General features: G+C 37.8%; 1 protein-coding gene across 1 annotated transcript in view; it reads right to left on the bottom strand.

Moving 5' to 3' along the window:
* TMEM135 (transmembrane protein 135) overlaps nucleotides 1–19826 on the bottom strand; it is a 160862-nt gene that overhangs the window by 127542 nt on the left and 13494 nt on the right. The window contains exon 3 of the mRNA XM_082278441.1: nucleotides 17289–17381. Within this exon, the coding sequence (XP_082134567.1) occupies nucleotides 17289–17381 (93 nt within the window). The remainder of the gene's footprint in view (nucleotides 1–17288; nucleotides 17382–19826) is intronic.

The following is a 19826-nucleotide window of genomic DNA, read 5'->3' as shown; positions in this document are numbered from 1 at the left end:
TACTTTGTTCAAAATCAGTTTGTTTCGTGGTTGGTGTTTTTTTAAAAAAGCAGAATTACAAATCTACTCTCTGTATACCCTCTCTACCCACTACCACCCTGTGCCAGATACTAGAAAGAAGACTCTAGCATGGAAATCTAAGGAAAAAACAAAGCCTGAATCTAAAGATTTGGCGAGGATGAGGCACACAAGAAACAAGAAGACAAAAGACAGGGAATAGGGTCCGTGAGTATTTAAGCAAAATAGCCCCTACAACTTGCAATAAAGCATCAAAATATTCTATGACATATCTGAACAGAAAGGGGTAAAAATTCACCTGATGCAATAGATAAATTCAACCCTCCGGCTGGTCTGCAAACATTCACCTGGTCCTTCAGCTGGCTAGTTCAAGTGATAAAACAATACTGGTGACCCAACCCTCCTGAATAGCAAACTGCCAGCTGATATAGTTCTGTGTATTGTAAATCTTATTTTAATTTGTTCTCAAGAAAAAATACTGGATATTTCTCATTTCTTAGGTTATTTTTATACCCCGTAATAGCATTAAAAATTTATGATAAACATCCAAACAGCTTTTTGGAAACACAGAAATAAACGTACCCATGAGGGCTAACCTGGTAACTCAATCCACTTCAAGTATTCTGGAAAATGTCAGAACACCAAAAACATCCCGGAGTAACACACCTGTGAGAAGCCTCAACCAGCAACTGAGTGACAGACAGCTTTCAGAGTATACACTGTGTATTCATAATTATAGTACATACAGTGTGTACAAAGCAGGATGATCGTTGTATGTGCTTGTAATTTATTTAGTGGATTCTCCCCTGCAGTCTGTCATGCAGGCAGGGTTTTTTAGCCTCCTCCTGAAATGTGTTAGTGTTTTAAAACACTAACAAACTAAGAACTAAATGAGTTTTAGTTTCTGTTGTAATCTCTTTGGGGATAAAATGCAACTCACCAACCACAAAGACAAAGAAAGGAAAAGGGACTAGAGAAGAGGAAGGAAATCAGAAGCTGCAGTGCAGCTGCAGCAAGACCAGTGTGAGAAGTAGGTGGTTAGGACGAGGCAAAATGTGCAGACAAAAAGTTTGCGCGAGGAAGTAACTTCCAGAACTGAAAATACAGCAAGTTGTTAGATGACGTCATCTCCAATTGCCTGCAACAAGCCCGTCTGTGAGGCCCTGGCAAACTCCAAGCAGAAAGAGTTTTCTTACTCCAAATTAATTCTGTGACTGTTTTTAAAATAAATAGCCCCATGTTTCCAGGGAAAAGGGAAAAAAAAAGGGGGGGAGGGGGAAGGGGCATTCTTCCTGGCCCTGTGCAAATGTGATCCAACAAGCCTAACCCAAACCTGAACTCTGCTGTGAAAAAGCAGTTGGAAGTCCAGAAAATCTTGCACTATTTTGTAGCAATGACAGCTGACAGAAAACAGGACAGAAAGATGGAGGTAGGCCAAGTAAAAGGGTCACTGGTACAAACCAAGGACTGTATTAAAACTGCAGCTGGTAAATAAGAGGAGAACATAATTGGGAAATGGTATTAGGAGAGCAGGAAATGATTAAACAATAAAAATAATTAGTCAGCCATGTCTAACTACATGCTTTGGGGAGGTTTAAAGAGACTAATAAACAGCTTACATTTCACTCCTAAAGTGCATGAACCACTGCTGAATGCTAATCTTGGCAACACCAACATCAACAGGTGGCTACAGCAGTGACGGTCTGGCAAGGTCACTGCGGGAAAGCCCAAGCACACACACACAAATCCTTACTGCCTGCTCCTCCTCCATGGTTTCTGTCTTAGGCCATTTTCTCCAAAGCCTTCTTTCATAAATATCTTCATTGTGGCTTCTCACTGCCTCCCAGTCACCTCTTCAATTGACAGTATTGCCCATACCCAGCTCTGTTTCTAATGACATCTGTGATCTTTAACTCAGGAAGGAAAAACACAGGAGCTACGGGTAACCCTAAATTCATGAGCAGCCGACCAAGGTCCACCCTACCAGTTGCTTGTGTTAAATTAAAGAGCCAAAAAAAAACTTGGCTGAAAAAGTCTTAACAAGACAGGTCTCCTTCACCTGATAAAGGAGGCTTGCATGAAAGCAATCATGTTTTAATTGCCCTTTAATTCAAGCCTCAATGAGAAGTAGTATTTAGTATACTTTTCACCTTGTTTCTCCTTCTTCTTCCTAATTCACACTTTTAAATGAACTTTCTGACAAGCTTGTTAGAGAAGTGAGTAGGCAAAGTCCCAGAGTTTAGTTATCCAGCACAGGTCACATTTATCTACAGTTGAATAATTCCAATCTTGCAGATTCCATGTTTAATGTTTAAATTACAACAGACCATACATAGTCTTCTAGAAGATAATTCTCTTGTTCATTTATACTTTCCTCAAAGAAAAGTTTAACTCAGTAAAATTTGCTTTTCGGACAACTTGGTAACATTCAGACCAAATTATAACAGCAATAGCTCTTAAACTATGGCCTATAAACCTCAACAGAGAACCACATATCTTTGTTATTGCACTGCCCAGAGGAAAGAGTCTAAAATAACTGCTAAAAACCCCAGAAAGCTACAGGATAAAAATAACAAGGAAACCTAGCAGTGTACTGAGCTGTATTACCAGAAGTTTAGGTAGGAGGTCAAGAGAAATTATTAATCCCATTTACTTGGCACTCACAACACCACAGAGCCCCGTGCCCAGTTCTGGTCCCCAATATAGGCAGGCATTGACCAGCTGGCACAGAGGACCAGCAGCACGGCTGGGCAGACTTTGACCTGACCCATGAAAACAGCATTTTCTCCAGCAGACAGGAGAACAATGGAACAAGGACTCAAGAGGGGCCACTGAACCTCTGTCCTCAGAGGTTTGCAAGGCTGACCACACAAATCCCCAGGCAAGCTGGATTGAATTCAGTGCCAGCCCTGCTCCAAGCAGGAAGCTGCACTAGCTGAATTCCCAAGACTTACCTGAACAATTCCATTATTCTACAGAAAAAAAGGTGGAAAGCAACTTCAAGATATCATAAATAATTTTTTTTCACAGATTATAAAATCAGAAGAGATTACAGTGATAAACAATCTGTCTCCCTAACAAATACAAAACATGAACTCTTCTTTAATTAATTAGCCATTTACTTAAAGAGATCAAATCTGTCCTTTAAGTATTTCCAATCACCACAATCACTGATATGTTATTTTATGGGTACTTATCTGTGCAATTTGCACCCTAAGACAAGATATAGTCTGGTCTCTGAAAACAGTTAGATCTTTACCTCCCCTTTAACACTACCCCCCTCCAACCAAGTCACCTCCATACCATTTCTTGTAGAAGAACTGAACTCCTTCAGTTTTTCCACTATGTTCCCTAAGTTTTTAATCATACTTATAGCTCTTTACTGAAACTGTTCCAGTTTTTCATCTTCAGGACTTCAAATGAAAATATAGGAAATACAAAACAGATTAAAGTTCTCATATCCTTTGTTTAACTAAAAGTATTTTAAAGTCAAAGGTATCACTAAGTGGGGCTCTCAGACTTTGAATTCATTTGCCTGTGAGCAAGGTATTCATATCTTCTTGTAAGTGCTATAAACTCTGGAAAACTTATTTGATTGAGGCCAAAGTGCAATTTCTCTTACACGTGAGTAAAAAATCCTATTTGTGCCAACAGGAGCAGCAACTGTCCAAATCTGCATGCCAACATATTGTTTGTGGAACAGTTTGCTGAAGAATGTTTCTTTGCTTGGCTTGATGTGCTAAAAAATTCAAAAAATAACTCTACTTTCACAAGCAGCATAAGCTTTTGCTTCATATAATAGTAAATCATACAAAATACCAATCTTTAAATACAACCAAGATTGTTTTTTCCTACAAAACTCATTGCCAGTTCTCTCTCATTTATGGTTTTCCTTCAATGTATTTATGGTTTCCCTTAAATACAGAGTTGTTGCTAAGCTAAAAAAAATAAAAAACAAAACAGCACCATCAGCACACAAAAAAAACTCCCAACCAACCTTGCCTGAAGGCGGGATGAATACTTAGGACTTATGCTCACAGAAATTTTACCATAAATTAATTATTGCAACCACAGCAGCCCTCAAAGAAAATTTCCAGCAGAAAGCAACACCTCTTTCTCTAAACAGCCACAGAAGAGAGGTAGGACCTGCCATTTTTAAGTTGTATCCTTCTCAATATTCATTCCTTCTTCAGAATATTTATTTCTTTCATACATTTGACCTTGCCCTGCCCATCTTTTGTGTCTAATAGCAGCCCTCCAGTCCCTAGAATTCCCTCATCAAAACCTTTTTTTGGTGATACGAAGTTTAAAGAATTGTTTTCTCTATTGCCTCGTTTCAGTTAAACCACAAACCTTTCTGAGCAGACATCCTGAAATCTAAACGTTCTCTGCAATTAATTAAACTTATTCGAACTACTATAATTGCTCTTTTTTTACCAGTATTGCATTTTTTATGATCACTTTTTTTTGTCTTGCTCAAAACTAAAGGGGAAATAAGTTAACAAGCCAGAAATAACAGGAAATAACTACAGCAAGATGAATGCCACTGTGTACAGAATTAGCATAAATGGACTGAACAGGCACCTCCTTCAGTGAGAACAGCCCTAGGTGTGAGCTGTGAGAGGGAGCCCCTAAATTCACGCCCCAGGACGAGGGACACACCAGGGCAGGTACACCCAGTCCCCATTCCCTGTGACAGCTCCTGGAACCCAGCATACAGCAGCAGTCAGCAGCATAGGGCAATAGGAGCCCAAAGATGGGTACAGCAGCATGTTAAAAATCTTTATGCATGCAATTAAGAGAACAGGTTCTCTGATTAAGCATCTAATTGATGAGTTATGTTTCTCCACATATGCAATAAATTTAAACAGCTGGAGGGGAAAACAACCACAAAAGAAAAATATCTAACTCACTGCTAAGACAAGAGCAGTTTTAGCTTTGCTATAAAGCTTTCTAACTTCATCACCAGTCCAAAACTTCAGATTCCTGCTATTTGCTTTTCCAAAAACTCTTAATGTGGTCAAACCAACAAGACTTGACCCAAGAACAAACAAGTACTAGAAACTCACCTTTCCTTGTGACGTGTACAACAAAATCTGAACTACACATGACTTTTATAACCTTTTTTTTTCATAAATGCATTATATTAGTTTCCTACAAAATCAAGTTTGAATTTTATATAAATGCCACTGTTCATTGAATCTGCTGCATATTCTGACACTATCACTGTATTTTAACTGATATTCTTTTTTTTAATTCTTTACAAGTCTAAGGAATCACAAATAAAACTACTTTTATAGGAATCACTGGATTCAAAGGCAAATAGGGAGTGGAATGTTAGAAAAGGTAAAGAGCACAAAACTTATCCTGTAATGACTTGTAACAGCAAAACAGTGATTTTTACTAATAAATATGTTAGAAAACTTTCAGAACATCTGTCCATTTTAAATTTAAAAGAAAAAGAAAGATTCAAGAAGAGTTAATTCTGGCTTTAATTTCTGAACATGAACTAAGAAGCTAACATAATAGTTTGTAATGGCTCCCCAGACAGGACTCATGGTCTGCAAAAACAGGAAGAATTCCTCCTGTCAGCTCCAACCCCTCCCCACCACTGTAAAACACACCACTTTAAAACCTGCAGAATTAAATCAAACACACACATCACAGGTTTCCTCTGAAATGAAAGAGGTTAAAATGAAGAGGTAAGAGGTAGGGTTTTTTCTGCTTTACAGCAGCTTGACACCACAAGCGAACCAAGTATAGATGTGGAGTTGTGATTGCATCCCTGTAAAAACACAAGCACTACAGATTATGTTTAGGGTATCGTTAATCTCTCACACCCACCAATTTCCTACTGACGGCTGGAGGTCAGAGCAAAGTCCTGGTGCAAAAGTTCACTTAAAATCAGCAGGAACAGACAAGCTTTCAAAATAATGCAGAAAATTATGAAAACAGACCTAAGCAGTAAGTTTTCCAAAAAAGAACATGGTAACTTTTTAACTTAGTAAAGACCAATACCAAGTCTTTAGCACAAAAATAATGTTCAGAACTTCATATCAAAAATATACAGTTTAAGGACTCATGACCCACTGCCTCTCCAAACAAATTTCCTATTTCAATATTTTGGGTTGTTTAAAGTCGGAAATGGACACTTTGCAGGCTGGAGAAACTGAAATTGCTCCAAACTGCAAATCAGTAATTCTTGCTTGGAGCACGTTACATGTTAAGAAAAACGGTTTTATGCAAATATTCAGAATTTGTTGTTCTTAAAAGGAAATAAAATAAACTCAACATGTTCTGTGATTTGAACACATGCCAAAGAAAGGGTATGAGAAAACTGGAAAGGGAGAGAAGCCAAAAATAAAATATATCTACAGTAATACTTTCCAGTTAAATTAGTACCAATAATTCTTACAGAGTTTTCAGCTAGTGCAACACAAGATAACATCTATAGTTCAATTTTTTTAAACTCCTTTATAGTCTATTTTATACCGATTTTCTTTCACCATTCCCTCCCTCTTCCTTCTCTCCCAGTTTCTCTGTGGTATCTACAGAGCAAAAACAAATGCTGACCTACAGAGGGGAAAAAACCTCTTAATTAAAGTGTGATTTAACCTCACAAGATTCCGTGAAGAGATAAAAAGATTCCAAAAAGCTTATTAGTATTATAGAATGACTGACTGGGAGATAGCAGAAGAAAAACAAATTAATCAAACCTCAGGAAAAGAAATGAAGGATTTCCATGGATTTTTTAAATTATTCACATTCCTGGTAGAGAAGGTCTATCTAGTGTTAAGTAAGGCCCCAAAAAACAATTTCTTTGGGCTGTTGATAGTAACACAGAACTGTTTTTAATCAGCTCAGTCAATCACAAAGAAAACACTCAGTTCTTTCTGGGCATGGGTTGCTTGGCCACTCTGTCTGGAAAGGCAGGAGCACAGGGCACAAAAGCAAATACTTTTGAGCAAGCATACTGTTTTGGAGACTCCCAGCAGCAGCAGGTCATTGTTTCAATGTATTCTGTTGGCAATCACTACCACTCCAAAGCAAAATAGGACACTATGGACAAAACTGTTAATAAAAACTAGGAAGAGCAGAACAGGGCATGGAAAAAATTCAGAGTTGAAAATATGTCCAGTACTCACAGGCCTTGGACATATACTCAGTGTATTTTAAGAGTGAGAGGGCAGGAAGGAGAAAAAAATTTGTCATATAAGGTTACTCCTTCAGCTGACAGCTTGGGGCTGTCCCAATCCCCATGGAAATTTATCCAGTATTTGACCTGTTCTCCTCAACCTCTACCCTCCAGGCTTCTCAAATTAAGAGCCCTTCGACCACACCCTACCTCCACATCCCAAACCCATCTTACAGCAGCTCAGCAAGAAGCAGTTCCAGAGGCTTCCCAAGAAGCCTCTTGGAACAGCTGGCCTTCCCTCTCCAACTCATATTCTGAGCCCAGTTTGAGAAAGCCCATTCCACAACACAAGTTTTTTGATAAGCCACTCAAATCATCAGTTACTTCATCTATTTCAAAAGACTTCAGCAGCCTGATACTTTTTTTCTAGTCTGTCACACTAATAGCTATTGTAGTGTTTGCATGTTTAGAACTAATTTTCTCTTTAGACTCATAATGTTTTAATGTTACATTTGGGATTGAATTACAGTTTACAAAGCACCTGAAGCAATATGTAAAAAAAAAAAAAAGCTCATTTGACAAATCAATCCAACTCAAACAGGGAACTACTGCAGCTTTTCACATGGTGTGACTAACTTCTAAATACCCTTGTATTCAGCAACAGCAGACTAGCACTTCCAAGAGAAGTAGTGTGTGGAGTTAGACTTGTCAACATACAGTGACATTTGCTTTTTTACCTCCCCTTTAGACCCTCTAATGACAGCCTATTAAGTCATATTAAAAACAGACTTTAAATCCAGTTAGGAACTATTCATTTAATCACTCAGAAGACAGATGAATGCTATTAAGAGTGTACCTGCATCTATAATGGGGGTCCCACAAGGGGTCCCAAAGAACAGCAGTGACAGAAATCAATGTGAACCTTCTCTAGAAAGGGAGACAAACCATACTAAAAGTTTGACTGAATGTCATTTCAATACATCCCCATTGACGAAGAAGTCAGTTTCTGGCAGGACATCAGTACTGGATGATGAACTGTGCCAGATACTACAGACAGATGTTAATGAGATATTTCACCTACCAAAGACAGAAATAAGCTATTGCCAAGTCCAGTTTGAACCTATTATTTTCTGGCATTAAGCTCAAACATTCAAACTGCCAGTGGTTGATATTAGAACACTTTTGCTAGTTCCTCAGTCTGTTGATCATGAGGAATGACTAACAGACACTGAAGAGCTTAAAAGGAAAAACACATCACTGAAGCAGCAAGATGGAGCCCCTACAAATTCCTTCACATAGACCAAATTATGCTGTACTACCAGGCAGCCCATACTGTTTCAGTCTTTCACCAAAGCTGGAGCAGTCTGGATTGTGATGACAAGTACTGGCCCAAATTCATGAGACGTTTCTTGCCTTAAAGCTATGGATACTGTTTCTGCTTCTTAGACAGACTGTCTTTAGGAGAAGGTTTTAACAGCATACAGTTACTTTATCAAAAAAGATTCAATCTGGAGTGGAGGCCATCAGATTACAAGAAACACTATGACACACAGTGTTTTATTTCCTTACCAAAGGAAATAAAAACATGCCATTTTCTGTCCCAGGACGTGGAGGGGAGAGGGCAGGAAGGGGAAGTAAGATGTATGACCTAAGTATACTGCTGTAATCTTTGCCACAGAAAAACTGTGCGTGATTAAATATAGCAAATCATTACCATTCTAAGTCTCTACCTTCACACTTTTCCTGCTGCAGGAGCTAGCAACGACCTTAGTTCCTCGGGAACAATGAGGCTCCAGGAAAGAGCCACTTCATTTACAGAGGGCTTCTAAGTGCGGCTCGCATGGAAACAAATACTTCAGCTGCTCTCATCTGCAGTGTCTAAAAACAATATCCTCCAAGCAGACCTGAGGAACACAGCACTGAAAAGTTCCCTCCAAGACTTCCAGCCATTGCACCAGAGGCATGCTAGGCATGGATGTTATCTTGCCAGGTAAATGTCAGCACTCAAGCCAGCTCACCTAAGCAGCATCTGAAGTTTATTCTATACTAGCAGAGTATTTATTATTCCCCCTCTGGGAGCTGCATGTTACACACAAGCATTCAGACACAGAAGATGTATTAAGTGTTTGCTTAAGCCAAGGAAGTCCAAATGAGTGTGTCCTGGATGCTAGTGCTGAGCAGACAGGACAGAGTAATTAATCCAGCATTTGTGCCAACTGAATCCAAGTCAGACTTGCAGAATAGTCCAGTGGTCAGCAGCAGTCTGAATTTTAACATTTTATCTGTCAGCATTTCAATAGGACTGTAAGTTTTACAAGGGGTTTTAGTGGGTTTTTTATGCTTAATGATGAAAAACAGAATACAAAATTATACTACTATGCAGATGACTTAATCATTTTTACTTGTTTTCAGCCTACAAAGTGAACGTTTCAGAAACAGATTTGCCAAAAGTGGTCCTTGAAATAATTTTTAAAAATTAAACTTTAACTATAATCAAGTCTCAATTATTCATGGAGCCATGCAGGAAGAGAGGAAGGTATCTGCACAGTCACCTGGGATCTATCAGAGCTTGCTGCTTGACCTTAGCACTGCCCTTTGCTCACCCAGGCTGGCCCCACGTGCATTGATAGAGTAAGGCCAGAGTTTAGTGGGTGCTGCCCAAGATGCCTTTACATTCACGAAGCAGCCACATGGCTGGTGCTGTGCCTAAGCTGGTAAATCCCTCTGAAACTCAGAGATCTGGAGAACACTGAGCAATTGCAACCAAATAGTTCTGCAAGATCCATCTCAGCCCTGACTCTAACAACACAGAGAGAAAATAAACCAAGTCTCTGTAGACTCAACCAGATGCTGCAACTCATTCTGCAGCGTCTCCAAAATCACAGGCATATATTTCACACAGGATCTCCCAATATTCTTATTTTGTCTGCCTGTGTTATCCCAGAAAAGGGACTGTCAACTATAAAGCTGTAGCTCCTCTCCTGCTCTTCATCTTGTGCAAGACTTCAATTGCCACACAAGAAAGCTTAACCAAATTTTTCCAGCACTCAAATGCTGCAGCCTGAATCTTCAACTTGGTTGCTGAATACTTATGCAGACACAGTAGAGTTTTTCAGAATCCTGATTAGTTTATAACCTGGATTGACTGACTACAGATGTGTGTAACTGTAGTCACTGATTCCCCATAAACCTTCTTACTCTGTATACAAGCACAAAATTGTCCTTGCCAAACTTTTGCCATCTCAAGCGGATGAAATCTAGTTTAAGACAGTTTTCTAGACTGTAACTCAGACACAGAATGGTGAATCACACAACTGATTGGAAAGAAATGACTGGTATGAAATAGAAACACACATTTCATACAGTTAGGAAAGCCCAAGTGTTGACTGTAACCACTTCCTTTATCCAGAAGTATAAGGATTATACCTGCATCTTATGTGCATACACAGAATTACAAGGAGTAAAGGGCAGGAATGAAGGATAGACTTACTAGAGGAGTAATTAAGAACACCATATGAGAGAGAAGATCTTTCTCCCATAATAAACCAAGTGCCAGTCACACAGCATCTTTCTATAACCCACAGAGGACATCCTTCTCCGTCACACAGGACAGCTTCACAATATGGCTATGATTTGAATGACAGTCTTCCCTTCATCCACTACATGGATGACGTGGTCACAGAAGGACATCAAATAAGTTAAACAGGACTTTCTCTTTCTGAACCCATGTTAACTGTGCCTGGTGATCATGTTGTTTCTTTAAATGCCTTTCAATATTACCCAAAGTAATCTTTAGAATATTTCCAGGAACTGAGGTTAGACCAACAGGTCTGCAGCAACACCCAACAGCTCCTTCAGAACTCTGGTGTGAATCCCACCAGGCCCCATGAACATCCTGCTGATACAGCTGGTTCCTTACAATTTCAGTGTCTGCAAATGGATTGTACTGACCATGTGGTCCTCCAAATCAAAGAATTGAGCAGTCCAAGGCCTATCAGTGCTATTAAAGATGGAAGCAAAAACAGCCTCTGCTCTTTCTACATCTGTATTAGTCAGGTGACCACCTTCAACAAGTATCAATGTGTTTTCTTTAGACTTCCCCTTGCTATTAATCTACTTTAAAAAGCCCTCCCCTGTTGTCAGATACAGCACTAATAAAGTTTCAACTCTAATTGAGTTTTTGGCCATTCAAATCTTCTGCATATGCAAACCACAGCTCTGTACTGTTCCTGTGATGCCTGACCTCACTTCCAGAGATCACACAGTTTCTTTTTCCTCTTGAGCTCCACAAGGAGCTTGCTGTTCAGCCAAACTGGTCTTCTGGCCTACTTGCTTGACTTAGAACACACTGGAATGACCTGCTCTTGTGCTTAGAAAAGACAGTTCTTAAAAACTGACTTTATTAATATTGAATTAACTGAATAGTTTAAAAAAACTCCAGAAACTGTTTCTAGGATTAACACATGATGCAATACTAGCAAGACAAACAGAAAACTCTCTGAATATATCAACAAAGTTATGACTGCCAGGGATATACCTTAGGGAGAGCATCAATCCTTCTAGCATAAAATACCAGCTTATCGCAGTTTTTTCCATGAAAAATACTCCCAAGAGCTGCCTATCCTGAGCTACCTGCCATTCACAATGTTGCCACCATCACAGCATCTTCTAGATTGACTTCTGCACTCCCAACCTTGAATGATCAGTTTTCCCTTCTTCTGATAACTGCTAAAAAAATCTGTTTTTGTGGAAGGTGTCCCTGCCCGTGGCAGGGATGTTGGAACTAGATGAGCTTTTAGGTCCCTTCCAACCCAAAACATTTTATGAGATGGTTCTGTAACTACAGCACAGTAGCAGCCCTCAAAGCATGCAGCAAAACATGTTCAAATGTTTATGCACTGTTACTATAAAAACATAAATCCTCAAACACTGGCTCTCACCAAGGCAGTTGCTGAAGTACAATGGAATTTAACATATTTTGATTTAGAAACAAAAAGCTTTCCCAGTAACTTCTACAGCCTGGCTCCGTATTTCACAGCAATAATCAGTCTAGAGGAGTACAATTCCAAAATAATTTGTTCCCCAGCTAGCTCTCCGTACCAGATTACACCACAAAATACTCATGTCAGTGATCCAAATTTGAGAGTTTTTTCACTACAATGCAAAGAATACGCAAAAAATCATCCCACAGTATAGCTTGCTTTCTCAATTTCTTAACTGTAGCAAGTACGACTAAAGCTTGCAAAAATACTTGCTGTGTTAAAAGAGTTTGTTCACTTGTTTTGATTACTCACCCCACCATACTGGCAATTTATCTGTTTCCCTAAAATATAATGTCAAACTGAATAACCATAAAACATTTTTGAGAAAGGAAATTGTCACCTCGAGTCTAAATATACCACACTACTATAAAGAAATATATACCAACAAATTTGTATTTGAATGAACAAACTTACAAAATTGATGCATTTCTTTACAGTGTATACTTTTTACCACTATTGTGCTGCCATATTCCTCCTTTATAATGTGTTTAGACTAATAGTATTTATGGCAAGCAAATAATCCTAACAGCCCTGAATGTTTAATCAGAACAAACATACAGTCTAAAAATTCCACATTGTTTTTACACAAATGTTTCTGTCACTTTTCCAAGCAATGCATAGTAATACTTTTGTTTCCAAGAACACAAAATATATGTGCATATATATTGATGTCCTCTGTAACATCCACTGTTGCACTTTCACTTTTTAAATGCATGTGCTTTAAATATTTTTCTAAGAGTCCAGTACACTGAATTTTTTTTATGAAAAACACCCAAAGTTTTCAACTAGAAACATATTACAAATAGTTGCCCAGAGCAAGATTTTACAACCAAATTATAAAAGCCCTAAATCTCAAGTTTTATAATACCATCAGTGACAGAATCGTAACTGTAGTGACGAGACAGGCGCCGCTATAATGTTAACAGCCAGTATGTAAACATTAATGCAGCCTAAGGGGCAGCCCCAAAAGTGTCCCTTCACAGCTGACACAGAAATTTTAGGTGGCTGTAGTTAAAACTTCTCTGGCTTAATTAGCTACAAAAGGCAGGGGTAAAAAAAAAAAAAAAAAAACACCAGCCAGGCAGCAAGACAATTAATTTCATTAAAACTGGAATTGTGTCCCCTCTTAAAGCTTTATAGTTCTTGAAATTCATTAATACATGGTTTCTTGAGCAAGAGTCCAATAAAATTAAGTTTGCCATTCAGCTACTAGCAAAACACAACTTAAGTGGTTTTGAAACATCAGCACAGTTACAAAACACTTAAGAGAAAACAATTTTTTCCTAGAAAGTAATCACAGAGGTCTTAAACACAGGCTCGCCACCAAGCTATGAGACTTCTTTGTCTTCGAAGTCAGCAAGGTACAGCTGATCTAATCACATTTCCAGTAACAGGCTGGCTTCAGCCAAGTCTCAGATCACATTTCAACAGCTTGATTCACAATAATTTTAACAAGTATATTCAGTTACTTCCGTGCTTTCTAACAGTCTCGGTACTTCTAGAACAAGGCGGTGCCATGTCTTTCAGCCCAAGCTGCGTATCTCCTCCTTACTATATGTTCAATTCTTGGTGATAACATTTAACAGATGTTGAAAGAAACGACAGGAGACTGTAACTTGGAATTACAAACACAAGCCAAAAGACATAAGCAAAATATTCTTTTTTCAAAATTATAAATAAAATTGCTTCTTATCACCAGTTGGAAGCAACACCTGTAGGAGCCAACAAGGATTGTATGGTTAAACAACTCCATACAAAGGTTAATAAAAAGAATGCAATGGTTTCCTAAGGAAGTTCAATGAAATTAATAGAACTGAGTCATTTCTCTATTTTTGAGGAGACATTAACACAGCTTTTAATGTCTAGCACTACAAAACTGAATTCAGTGACAAAAAAAATTGCACATTTTCCTTTAATAGAAGATGTAAAACAGGTGAAACTGCAAAGAACTTTATATTCTTTTAAGTATAATCGTGCAAGAGTACCTACTAGAAGCTTGCTTACTTATTGTCATATAGCCATAGCTATTATGACAATGTATACATACAGTATGACTAAAATGCTGGCAATTAAAACAAATTAGAGCCAGTAAAGATGCTTCTTCCTAATTCTAAGAGGCAATCCACAAAGCTTGAGAGCACCAGAAAAAGGGAAAAATTCTGAGTTCCTCCCACTAGAGTAAGGAACAAAAGGCATAGAATACATGTCTGCAATCAGAACATTTATGGATACATATACAAAAAAGTTAAGAAGTGTTTTTATTCCTTGGCCCTTTCCACAAATCCTGATTAACTAGTTTTCATAGACAGGACAACCATATTTTATAGTCACCAAATAGAACACACATGGATATATTAATGTGCCATTAATATCCTTATAGACCTGTAAGAGCATAATATAGTGCAGATCATTTCATGAGTCTGTTTGAAGTTTCTACGCAATGTCATCTCCCCTCCTCATTGCCAGTGCTGTGCAAATCTGTAATTATATATTACACAGAAAGAAACTACAATCAAACTAATTCTGTAACACATTAGAAAACATGTTCCTCCTCAGGATTATAATGCACCTAGCCAAGCTATCCATCTCTTTTTCCCATTCTTCCATAAGAACTACACAGTACAAAGCTGGCACACGTGAACAGCAACACTTGGAAGAAAATCTGATTTATAAGCCTGCTGTTCCCAAGTTCAGGACTGACAGGGATGCTGTGCAAGCAAATGTCAGTGAGGTACTTAAAATAGGGTATCCACTTGGGAAGAGATTAAGTGATTAAGTTCAATGTTGCTGCCAGCTGCTAGTAGCAATTTGAAGGGCTAAAGATATGTTTATGAACTCAAATCAGGACTTTTTCCCACCTCACTGATTTTTCACTACAATTTGTTCTAAGCTGCTCAGCAGATAACTGAAAATGCCCGTGTCTCCATGTGAAACGTCAGTTTCCTAAGGGACTATGAGTCTATTAAAATTTGATTTTGCCTGTAACAGAAGCTAACAGGCAAACAGATGTGAAATCAGAAAGTCATATTTCACTGTCAGTAGCAGCATTTTGCACATTATACATAGTTGCCATCTGAGAACATACCACACAACTTTGTATTTAAAAAAAACCCTTAACCTTCAAGTACCTTCTGATATCCTTTAACAATTTTTTTCATTAAGAACAATGACCCCCCCATTTCTATACACATTGTACTCCAATACCAACACTTCCTTCTTTCCTTTAACTGATCCAACATAATGTGAACTTTTAGGCAAAATATCTTAGGTCACACATCAGGTATTCTGACAGAAAGGGGAATAACCCTCCAGGAAATAAGTATTCCAGCATTATTCACTGCATACATGCTGTACCAATCTACTTTTGTCATGTCCACATACCTCTATTTCAAGTTCCATTTCTTTCAAATTTCAGATGCTAAACAGAATCCTGTTAACATGTCAGAGCTTTCACACACTGCCACTAAGAAGTCTAGAAAAACCCATTTAATATAAAATTTGTTTGCCTACTCTTTTTGTTACTCTTAGCAAGTGTAGCTTTGCAACTTTCTCATAGTTGTTTTGCTGTTATAAAAAAACATTGTAAGGCTTTGGACTCATAAACACTTTCAACTCTCCACTCACAAATACTCTGAAAGCTATAAGAAGTTCACAGATTGACAACCAGCCTGATTTCTTCCTCTTTAATGTTATCTAGAAATATTGGGAGTCTGGCACGGAAAAGCCTCACATTGTAACAAGTCTGTAGGAAAAGTTAAGCTGGTGTTATCACCGATCAAAGGGAGAAAATGCATTTGCCCTCACCCCAAAATGAAACTCTGATGCCAACAGCAGTGCTGGTACCTCAGTAACTAGACAAAGTTCTACTAAAATGTATCCAACTTCTTACAAAGTAATTACAGTAAGATGAAAATCAGTCAGCTGGAGAGGACATTAAAAAGATAATTAACTTATTTGGTAACTTGATTACAATTATTTTCTATAGTTACATTAAAGAAAGTGATTTAGAAGTGCTCCCACATTTCCAGAAGCTCTTACACATCCTAAATCTTCAAAAATGCATTCTTTTAAAAGGACAGAACTTTGACATACATAAAACTTGGCATGGGATTTGCTTACTCCACAGTTGAAGTTCAGGAATGGGACTTGACAGTGAGTCAACAACATAACAATATATATTTGCCATTACTTTTAAATGATGGCTTAAGGAAGTTTCAGATAATCACAGTAATCAAAAGTGCATTCACACCACCTCTAATACCTCCTTCATCATCTTTTTAAAAAGAGTAACCCCTTACCTTACCCTTCTGTCACTTTCTCTTCTTTAAATTAAACCTACTAACTAGATGACTAAAGCATCTCACTCCATAGTAAATTAAGAAAGTATTATAACTGCCACTGTTTATACAAGATACCAACGTAAGTTGAATTTCAAACAATAAAACCTTACAAGCCAGGATTTCACCTGCCATCTTCCTGTGGCCACATTACAAATGGCAGCCTTGGGCTATCCCTGGATAACTCAGAGATTTCTTCCCCTCGCTTCATGCTTTCATAATGAACTTACAGCTGAACTTCAGCACCTATCCTTAAGTGAAAGGCTTTGCCTTCTGTACCATTATATTTCATCCAATTTGAATTATTTCAGCTCATCCACAGTTTTCTGCACAACATCCTATGACTCCTCTATCTTAACTAATGTCATGTTGTTAACTCAAGTCATCAGCACTCTCCCTCTCTGTGACTAATTGCAAACATTGCTCAAATAATATTTTAAAAAACAAACAAGAATAAAACCATAGTTTCATTAGGAAGCCCTAAGCAACCCGGCTTTATCAGGCAATCCTGAGCAAACCAACTGCCCATTAAACAAGACAAACAAACCACAAACACGACACTCAATGTTTGTAAAGTGTTTTTTCACTGTAGCTTTCTAGATTTAAACTCAAGGTTGCAAAAGACACTATTTCAAATGAACTACTATTTCTTGCACTCTGAAATAAAACCACTGAATTGTCAAATGTCAATCATCAAATGACCAAAACAAGAAACATTACTATATTAAGCTGAAAATCCATAAACACAAACCCTACCTGCTTTTCCTTTCAATGAGAATAGCCATGTAAGAAGCAGGTAAAGCTGCACCAAAGCCAGGGGACCAGAAGTAGAATTTTCCAAGTATCTTCCTGAAAAAGTAATTTGTATATGTATTACATGCAAACAGAACATTAATGAACCACACCGTATTTTATCTGTTTTATAAAATTACAAATGATTTATTAAATTTGTCTTCTCACATTAATCTGTACTTACTAATAAACAATAATCATTATATTTTTACAGTTGGATAATTCTCAAGAAGAGTTCCCAAAGTGCTTCACAAACATTAAACACCTGAAACACTTCAATAATGTATTCATTTCATTTAAATGGCTACTTTTCTTCCAGGAAAGCAGAGTTTTCAAGATATACTTTTGAAAAGATGCAGATACTAATTACAGAAAAATCTTCTAAAAAATCTTATAGCCACTCATCTCTTTGCTATTTGTCCAAATACATCTTCAGGAAGATCTGCCTTGTGGAATGCAATCAGGTAAGACAGAAATCAAATCAAATCATTATAATATATGCCACGCTCCAGACAACCCACTGATGCTAAAAACAGGAAAATACACATTTACAGTAAGCCAAGGAATCAGCCTGTACATTACAAGTGGAAGCAACAGTGAATTCCCAGTCCTATTAAGCCAGGAAAGCCCTCATTTTTTGCAGCTAGATCTGGGTTTCTTTTAGAGTCCACACAATTCCAACTATCAAAATTCTTTCAACAAAAAGAGTTGAAGAAAAAGAGTTACACAACTGACAATAAATTGGTCACTATTAAAGGAAGAAAATCAAACTGCATGTCAGACACAGTGTCACCCACCATGTTTGGTCTGTTCAGGAGACCTGCACCTTCAAACTTACACAGGCTGATCACAAAGGCAAACAAGAGTCAGAGAGTCGTGACATTTGGGAGCATGATAATAAACATACTTCAATTATACCAATGCTGCTCAGCTGACAAGCACTATCGGTGGGAAAACAAAACGTTACAATGGAGTCTATCCTTCTAAAAACACAGCAAACAAAATAAACAAACAAAATGGCAAACACATACAGGGTAGAAGAGGACATTTTCTTAGATAAAAGTTCATGCTGACAACACAGAAGAGAGAACAAAGATAATTAATCAACACCATCTGATTAGCTCACTTTCATTCTTGCCGTCAAAGGCATAAGCAGCCTCATTTCATACTCCTGCAAAAATAACATAACCAGCGAGCAATGCCAGCTTATGTTCGTAAGTGAAAAGAGAGCCAGTGTATCAGCAGCAAGTGATGTAATGGCAATTACACACACTGCTCATTCCCACGGCTGCAAAAGGATAATTTCTCAGGATGACAATGCCAAATGCTGCAGGAGCTAAAGTTCATTATTACGACTCTCTCGGAAAGTAATTACTGTATGAAGTTTCAGAGAAGTCATTTTAAGCATCTTAATAAGTATGAACACATCTTACCAGACACACCTGTTAAGTAACAGAACAAATGCCTTTTCTGTGGGAAAGAAACAGTAATTTGTTCTTTTGGCATGGTTCAGAATCCTTTCACAAATGCTTGCATGTTTGGTTTGACAAGATTTCAGAAACAACAGTAACGCATTTTACATAATAAAGTCTAGTGGAAATAAAAATGTACAGTCACTAACTGAAACATTTAAACTTCTCCTAAAGTAAATGAAAATTAGATTTTGTTATTATTTGCATGGTTATTTTCACATGTTCTGTGGATAGAAATTGGAATAAGAACTAGGAGTTCTTTCAGGTCATGCATCTAATTCCTCAATGTACAAGCTGTACATGGATAAACTTAATTACTCTAGTTGCTAGACTAAGAGAACCATGTCTGTGAGGTTTTACAAGTAATTAAACCATAAACCTAAAAATCACACCTTTCATTAACAGATGCAATGTGTGTCAACACAGGAAGCCAGCACTTCCATCTGAAGCCCAGACAGATGAAGTCTTTTGGATGTCACAAGCAGAAGAGACAGCTGGACTGTCACACATCCGTAACAGAGATCATCACCCTCACTGCTCTGCCAACAGAGCAGCTTGTACACAGACCCTAATTCACCACACCAAAAAAATAGGAGCTAAAAAAAAGTCAGTCAAGTTATCTCGGCAATCCTTCTAAAACAAGAAGATCTATCCACTGCCTAAGTCATTGCTGACTCCGGATTTAGGTATTTTTGAAATTTTACCCACCTGTGAAATGATGAAAGTTTTAAACAATGCCTGAAATTATTTTAATTCCACATTCTTGCCTAAAGTCTTACATCCTTGAGAGTATCTGCATCAGTTTCAAATTTGGTAGTTTTTCCTAGCTGAAAGGAAGAAACTACCATATATATGAGTTAATATGTCCAGCTATAAACCCTTTAATCCATTGCTTAGGTCTAAAACTCCAAGAGGGTAAGAACAATCAACTGCATGGGGCTTGCAGGGCAATTCTGCTTCTGAGTTACTGCTGCTGCTATAATATACCTTTCAATCAAAAACAGATACAAAAACTGCAGCATATAGCCTA

This window comes from Coloeus monedula (genome assembly GCF_965178545.1).
Source record: "Coloeus monedula genome assembly, chromosome: 3".
NCBI classification, from domain to species: domain Eukaryota; kingdom Metazoa; phylum Chordata; class Aves; order Passeriformes; family Corvidae; genus Coloeus; species Coloeus monedula.
This window is presented reverse-complemented; position numbering and strand designations above follow the sequence as displayed.